This window comes from Malus domestica, chromosome 14 (genome assembly GCF_042453785.1).
Source record: "Malus domestica chromosome 14, GDT2T_hap1".
Taxonomy (NCBI): Eukaryota; Viridiplantae; Streptophyta; class Magnoliopsida; order Rosales; family Rosaceae; genus Malus; species Malus domestica.
The window spans coordinates 21,727,982-21,736,262 of NC_091674.1; the positions used below are offsets into that span (position 1 = coordinate 21,727,982).

At 36.2% G+C, this 8,281-nt stretch overlaps 1 protein-coding gene across 3 annotated transcripts; it reads right to left on the minus strand.

The window, feature by feature from the left end:
• Positions 1 to 1,377: 1,377 nt before the first annotated feature.
• LOC114823135 (probable lysophospholipase BODYGUARD 3) lies at positions 1,378 to 5,299 on the minus strand. 3 transcript variants are annotated; one of them, XM_029098486.2, is made up of 4 exons: positions 4,331 to 5,299; positions 3,909 to 4,249; positions 3,283 to 3,482; positions 1,378 to 2,021 (listed from the first exon to the last, which is right to left on the minus strand). In XM_029098486.2, the coding sequence occupies exons 1-4, from the start codon at positions 4,857 to 4,859 to the stop codon at positions 1,694 to 1,696; spliced, it is 1,398 nt and encodes a 465-aa protein (XP_028954319.1). In that variant the 5' UTR covers positions 4,860 to 5,299; the 3' UTR covers positions 1,378 to 1,693. The 3 variants fall into 3 exon arrangements, with proteins under 3 accessions (XP_028954319.1, XP_070668204.1, XP_028954320.1); XM_070812103.1 differs by having other exon boundaries at positions 4,014 to 4,249; positions 4,331 to 5,124; XM_029098487.2 differs by having other exon boundaries at positions 3,909 to 4,240; positions 4,331 to 5,023.
• Between the last annotated feature and the right edge of the window lie 2,982 nt (positions 5,300 to 8,281).

The window sequence follows — 8,281 nt, forward strand, 5'->3', positions numbered from 1 at the left end:
TGTGAGAGATTAAAATCTCGAAACGATTAGTTGTGCGATAGATCATAGAATCAAATTTCTTAACAATACTTTTTACGTATAAGTTTTTTGGTAATCTAATGAATTTTAAGCAATGTATTAGGAAAAAGTAGGTGTCCACCGGCAAGAAGCAAAGTAGGTACTTTTGTTTTTTTTTTTGTTTTTTTTTGGAAACGAAGCAAAGTAGGTACTTTGTTGTAAAGGTCCTGCATGATTCCTGAAATAGAAAGCAGTGCTTACGTAGTGTTAGATAAATTGCTATATAAGGGGTGCATTAAGTCTTCCACACCTATATAGTCTTTTAGTTGTGTGACATCTCCACATTGATATTTGATGACCTTCACAACAAAACAAAAAGAAAGAGGAGGTTATTCTTTTAATCTTTGAAAAAAAAAGTTCTTAGAAAATGGGAACTACAGTTATCCATTATTTCTAGATCCAGAGTAAGTTAGTTGTAAATTGTACCATACTCATGACCAAAATCACACAGATTTACTGCTTACAAAATATCGAACTCAAGATCTCCCTTATTTTTAATTACACCAAATGCCGAAAATTTAATGAATATATTGCTACATTTTAATCTTTGAAACATTTTAAGATTTTAATATTTTATATTAATACATTTATGTATCATTTGTCGACAATTAGAAGTACATGATTGTGTAGCATTCTTCTAGAAACAATATTTCCCACTTGAGCCTTCCTCGGAGAAGAATCGTTTTTTTATAAGGTAATGTTAGAGAGATTATCTTTTTACACATAGAGCCATATTCAACTATATTTTAAAACAATTGTTCTTATTTTGCAAATAAAGGTGTTCCTTATCCTTGTTCAATTGGATGCCAATTTTGCCAACATTCCCACTTCCTATTGTTATTTTTTTATATATACAAATGATTTGATAATCTACACTAAATTCATTTAAACTATAAGCAAGAAAATAGTGTAAAGTTAAAAGAAAAGCTCCGTTTACCATTACAATTCACCACTTCCTAATCTTCCTCATTGTCATAATTTTGATTCCAATGTTCGATTAATCTCACTTTGACCAGTCATATAAATGGAAATGAGAGAGAGAGAGCTAAGAACCAAGGAGAAACCAAGCGAGATGGAGAGAGAAAATGAGAGTTGTTTATATTGAGAATGAATCTCACATTATGAAAAAAATGACCTTGCATGAACTTATAAGTTGCACTACTTCTCACATATTAATTTTATGGTGGAATCTCAACTTTCTTCAGTTTATTAATTAACTTCTCTTGTTTTTATACTTTGCCCCATCAAGATTCCATTCATATAATAAAACTTTGAAACCATTATTTACCATGTGATCTTACACTTGAAAAAAAAAAAGGCTTTTACTAAATCCTGTGCTCTTTTTTATCTTATCATCAACTTGCTGATAATTTTATAACTTAAGGTTTCAGGCACGACAACAACCCCACTATTCACAGGGTAGCAATTTTCACATTGTGAAGCTAGCCAGCTAAAGTGCCTATCTGAGACTTCCACAGTTGAAGAAGAGGAATAAATTGAGCCTCCCATTATTTCATATTAACTTAGGCTAGTTTTATATATCGACCTCTAGTCCTCTTTGCTATTTGGAAATTAAGACGTGCAATCATATAGACTCAACATTCCCTCATCAGATTAAAGATCATAATTATTGATCTTAACCGCTTGATGAATTTCTCCAAATCTCCTCAAGCTCTCTAGCAAAAGCTTTCTGTCTTCCGACCACGACAGTAATGTGATCTTTCTTCTCAATCACCATGACACGAGCCCGAGGAATTTTCGATTGCACGCTGTAGCTGCACTCGACCGGGATAAGTTCATCATCTTTTCCATGAAACACATTTACGTCGCATTTTAGATTGTCTCGGACAGCGTCTAGGTATTTCTCCATCTTGCCGGCGGTGCCACATATAATGTTGTGCAATGTGTGCCATGCTGCGTTATGGGTGTGACAGAAGAAACCTTCGAGCAAGAAAGTCCTTATTCTGTAGTGTACAAAAGAAAACGAATTCATTCACTATAAAAGTTGGCATATTTACCGATAACATTTAGGTACACTCTTTTTTCTTGTAAATTCAGAATTAATAACGCAGATGGACGCCACCTACCTATGTAAAAAATGTTAATATTTGAAGTATGTAATGCATGCATGGACAACCATGTTTGACATTGTAGTGTTCTCTACTTTCTACAACCAAGTCTAAACTTTCTCTTCGTATTTAGTTTTAATTAATATAAACTATTTCTTGTATTAGAAAAATAATATTTTGAAGTATGGTGCCTATACTTTTTTATTGAATCATCTGCCATACTGCAAGTATCGACTATTTAGTGACACGTGTCATTATTTGGTATGTTGGATGTAATTATCATTTAATGTATTGAATTATTAGCTTTATTAGAAGTTTGTTATGTTGTTAAGTGTGTTTGTGTGTGTATACCTAGGAAGGCGGGGGAGGGGGGAGGGGGGAGGGGGGAGCGGGGAAGGGGTTGTTTTTTGGGGGGGGGGGGGGGGGGGGGTGAGAGTACATAAGAGCGGAACCTAGATAGAATGCGGAGCTCCGGCCTGGCTGCCGATACAGCACTTTCATTTTTCCTTTTCAATCTCTCTATATCATCTTCTTCGGTACCAATCTTTCATGCTTAATTAACATCCACTCTTTTTTAGGTAACAACTTTTGCAGCAGCATTCTCCAGCATAATAAATGACCCGACAAAATTAAAGTCGAACTTCAAATTATCAGTCAGTCTCCATCGTTTTGTGACATTTGGTCTCATATATTTGACTCATGTCCCTCACTCAATGGAGAAGAAATATGAACTTGGACCCATCTTTAGATAGTCTTTTCTATTGCACTACCTTCCCTATTAAATTTAAAGGGCAGTGTTTACTTTTTGTTTTACTTTTTGGTGGGTCAAAAGGATGTGTTTACTTTTTGTTTCGTGGTGTAAAAATCAAAGTTACTATATGGTAGCCCAACCATCACATAAGCTGGTTGCCAGCATACAGTTACTGGTTACGTATGGGTGGGTTTAGGATGCATTGGCCACACTGTTGGACCAATCAATCTAACACACATAAAAAATCTAAAAAGTTGTCCCACAAGTACCGTTTTTAAGGTGGGGAAATTAATGGCAGATAAGAATAATATAACACGATTTGGTGTGTCTGAAAATAGGCTTTTTCGGTAATTGGGAATGGAACGCTACAATAATATTCTACAATGGACGGTGATGAACATTTACCTGTTTCTGGTGACAAGTTTGGTGAGAAATTCCACAAACCGGTGGTTCTTGCAAATGAGCAAACAAATGGTTCTTGAGATGTGCTCGTACCAGCAAGCAATGGAGGCGCCGAATGCAATCGCCGGCCACACCCGCCGCGGCGCCACCCTCCTCATCACGTATTGTGTTGCTTGTTCACCCTTTGGTATTGGGTAGTATGGCTGCCACGTCATATGTTAAGAAAAAAAATAAGTACAAATAAGAAAATTACTCAAATCTAGTTTAAAGCAAAAACTTGGCCCAAACAAGTCCACAAATAATAGCCCAAATAAATGTAAACCTTTATTGGATGTGATAACATAATACAACTGTTGAAGAATGTAAAACAATTAACTCGGTAATATTGTGGTTATGTCTAACGAAAATGATTTTTGCATATTTTTTTCTTATTTTCTGTGCAATTCTGTTTATTTCTGTCTTTTGATTGTTTTCGATGTATTCAATTAGATTGCCAAAAAAATAAACAGAAATAAAGAAAAAAAAACTGTGGTGAAATAAGTGCAAGTTTAAAACTACGCGGTTTTAAACTAGAATCTTATTGTAAGATTTGAGTGGGGTAAGGGTCATAGATATGTTTAAAAACTTACAGGTGCAAGTAAGGTGAGGGACTTGATGGAGGAAGGGTATTTAACAGCAAGAGCAAGGGCAATAATGCAACCCAAAGAATGAGCCACAATGTGGAAGGAATTAACTTTGTTGGGTTCAAGCACAGATCTTTCAATCATCTCCAAATGCTCTCTGAGCGTGTACATGGAGTCGGTTGGCTTTGGACTCCTCCCAAACCCTAACAGATCAATGGCAAAAAGCCTAAAACTTGATTTTGCAGCACTTGAAAAGTTCGGGAACAATGTCTCTGTCCAAAATGCTGATGATGAAATGAACCCATGTATGAATAGCACATCTTCTTGTCCCTTATACTCTGAAATCACTAAAATTAAATATAAAAAATGTCACATATATGTTCTTGTAGAGCTTATGAAAATGCAAAAATATATTTTAGGTTAATTACCTCTAGGTCCATCGGTTTTAACAAAAAGTGTTTCTTTGCAATTAGAGGTCCAAGATGTGCAAAATTTGCAATCACAATCCGACCACCTTGGGATCGGATGCAAATGCTGCCCTCCAATCTTTCCCTGAAGCATTTCAACAATGGTAGAGTTGACCGTGAAGGTGGATCTCACAGTTCCTTTCTTGATCACCTTCATGCTTAACTTTGAGACCTCGGACAAGAGCGAAGGGCGGGTGTAGAGCGTGTCCGAGATCTCCTCAAGCTGCAGCTTGGTTGAGCTAAGGCACACGATTTTTGACTCGCCTTGTTCTGAAACCAAGATTTTTCCACTACCGGTAATGGATTCCTTGGAGGAGGAGCAATAGCAAGGCTTCCATTCGGCTTCGATGAAAAAATCAGCAACCTTGTACACAAAACAAAGGATGAAATCCACAAGGTCGAGAACCGAAAACACAATGAAGCTCACAGCCTCGTTCATAACTCTTCCGACCAGCATTAAAAACGATTTGGTTTTCCTCATTGCAGCCATATGTAGCAAAGGTAACAAGGACCCAAAAAACGCACACACCAAACCCCTAATATTAGTGATGATGGATTAAATAGGGTTTAGGATTAGAGTGAGAAGAGTCTCAGTGTGCAGACTGCAATGCCATAGCTGAGAGCTCCTTGTTCCTCTGATCTCTCACTTAATAGAACACCCAATGGTTGAAATAAGAGAAGAAATATAGGAGGTAGGAGGTGGGGCAGCCTCACTTTCACTATCTACAAATGGCTGATGAAAGCAAACATGGGACAAACTTGCTCAATCTCCCTATCTGTAAGTTAAAAGAGAAAACCCCATGTTACATTTTATTAAAGCGTGTGGGAGAGTTGAAGCGAGAGAGAGAGAGAGAGAGAGAGAGAGAGAGAGAGAGAGAGAGGCATGGCTTGCATTGCAATGGCAATTGACAATCCAAGTTACCAACAGATGGGAGTTAAAGGTATTGATTGTTCATAAACATGGTCTGCTGGCCACGATAAAAGGTAGGTGGTAGTTGAACCCCCCTGGTATAGCAACAAATTCTCCTCAGCAAAGATTTGGTCTATACTTTTTGTATATATATCCAATGAAAATTTTGTTATATAATTATTTAATTAAATTAAATCAAAAATACCGATCGGCCAAGTTGTTTCTTCTATGAATCACAAACCCGTGCCACAAGAGAGGGGGAAGAAAAAATTAAAATGGTCACATTGCTTGCCCTTGAGGAATTCTAGGGTACAATTTTTTCCCATCCACTAGGTTACGACTCCTCCTTTGTAGCTCAAAGTTGCCCAACTCATTAATGTACCCTAAGACTTATTTATTTGTTTGAAAATGAAACTCCCAAACCTCTAATATTTATAGCATGCCGTACTCTAGACCACATGGCTTCCTAAACCAATAGGTAACAAACCTCCCTCCGCCGTCCTATGATCAAAGAAATTATTCAATCATTTTTGTTAATTGGTCTTGTTGAAATTGAGGCGCATATTATTTTGAAAACTCTTGTAATTCAAGTAATTAAGAGTGTTTATTCTTGTATATGTTCTATTTCTTGTTCACCAATTAATAATATCGGTTAAAAAGAAAGGAAAAAGTGCAAAAGCTGTATTTACAGGACTTTTCTATGCATGTCGATGGAAACAATTAGGAAGCTAACTGCTGGCTAGCACACCTGCACTGTATGGGGACTTAATGAAGTAAAGTACTCTTGGGAGCATCGATCGGTTGAGACATCCTTGTCCGATGAAACCCATAAGTTGATTTATTGTTGGGAGTGTAATACCCTGGATTGGAATCCAGTAATGCAAATTAACATGCATGTATGCATGCATGGTTTTGCTGATCCGAATATTGCATTGATAGGTCGGTCGCGTAATAATAAGGACACATTAGTACTAATCGTACTTTGGAAGTTGATTAAAATTAACACACACATATACGTATAGAGGTGATTAACATTAATTAACTAAGTCGTGCATGGCTCTTTCCATTAATATTAGCAAGTGCTGGCTATAGGTATACTTGCTTGATCGGCTTAATTTATTATAATGATTTTGATGTTATAAAGTTATAGCATATTACACTATATTTCTCAGTCCTTAATTTGACGCTTCATATAGTTGGATGCTTACCAATATAACGTTTGCAAAACAAAATAGCTTTCAAACTTTTAGGCATGCGTGTCTAGTAATTCCATTTTACTAAACGAATTTCGAAGCACTGTTTTGTAAAACAAGGATGATAAATGTAGTTTTGCAAGTTTATGTTCTAAAAATGCGTTTAATAGTTTAATCCGAAAAAAGATTTTATGAGAGAGAAAATATTGGAAATGTGTTTGGTACCCAATCTAAAATGGAAATTATTATTAAATTCGTGTTTGATTGAAATGTTTTTATAATATTAAATATTAACATGGTTGTGGTCGGTAATGTAGTTGCAACAATGATAGTGGTTGTGATGACAATGGTGGTCGGAGGTGTTGGCTGTAGTGAAAATGTTAATATTATTAATTAATGGTAGGGGGCTGTGGGTGGTGGCAAAAATTAAAGGGTAAAAAAAGTAAGAGTTAGTAACATTGATGGTTGGGAGGTAGTGGCCATAGTGGTGAAGACCATGGTGGTAGAGATGGTGACAAAAGTGATGGTGCTGGAGATAATGGTCACAATGGTCCGAGATGGTATGCATATGGTGGTCGTTATTGTGTCATAAATGGTGGTTGGGGTGTATGATTTTTTTTTCATTAACAAATTCTACGTTTGTTGTATACTACTTAATTTTATGTTTTTAGATTTTATTCTTGAAAAACATATAAACATCAATTTAAAGCTTTACATAACCTAAACCAAATATTGTATATTGTGTTCAAAACAACATGAACGCATTTTACAAACACTAATATATATGTAAAACGAAAACTCATGTTATAAAACGCTACCAAACAGACCCTTGTATATTTAAGCAAGTAAACTGCTAGTGCGCAATAAAAGTTCGTGAATAGAGTCAACTTACAATTTAGTGCAAGATCCCACTGATTTAATTTGGAAAAAGAAAAAAAACATAATTGTATTCTAGAATCTAGATAAATAACCACAAAGATTTATCGTTTCTATTTTGCAGAAACTTTACTAGATGCGTTAGGGGATTCAAGTAATTGCAAGACAACAGAACAATTGGATAAATTGCAAATATTTTTTCATGGGAAAAAAAAATATGATTATAGCATAATTAACCAAAAACAAAACTACAGAGAGTGGGGAGTAAAGGAAGTTGATGTTACACTGTGAAATTAAATAAAAGTAGGGAAATATCCTAAAATGGGATAATTTCTTAATCTTGGGATAAAAATATGACAAACCGACCATGCACAAGCCATGCATAAGCCATGCATACTATGCAAAAATTCGAAATTACTAAAATATCCACATATAAATGAGTTATTTCCTCCCATTTTTTTATTTCTCACACTCTCTCTCTCTCACTCTCTCTCTCTCTCTCTCTCTCTCAATTTCTTCTTCACGCACTCTCTCCCCTTTTCAATGTGCACACATGGTGCACTGTCATCCCAACCAACACCGTTCAAATCAAAGCCACCACCAATTTCATCTCGTCCTCACAAGTCCAAAACACCTAACCTTGTCATGAATCTCATCCCTGATCGTTGGGATCGAAACTCAAGCAGGTCGTGAGTTTTCCGGCCATTTTCTGGCGACACGACAAACAACCGAGGCTCGAGACTACCGCCACTGGACTCTCATCGAGGGTGGGAACAAAGCCCATTCATTAAATGTTGGTGTTTTGTTGGATGAAATTTTCAGGATTTGCTCATTGTATGTACACGACATGCACACGATATGCTCACATATCTGAGCCAACCCAAAAATCCAGAGCTCGCAGCTCTCCTTTCGAAATAAAAAAAAATGACGTTA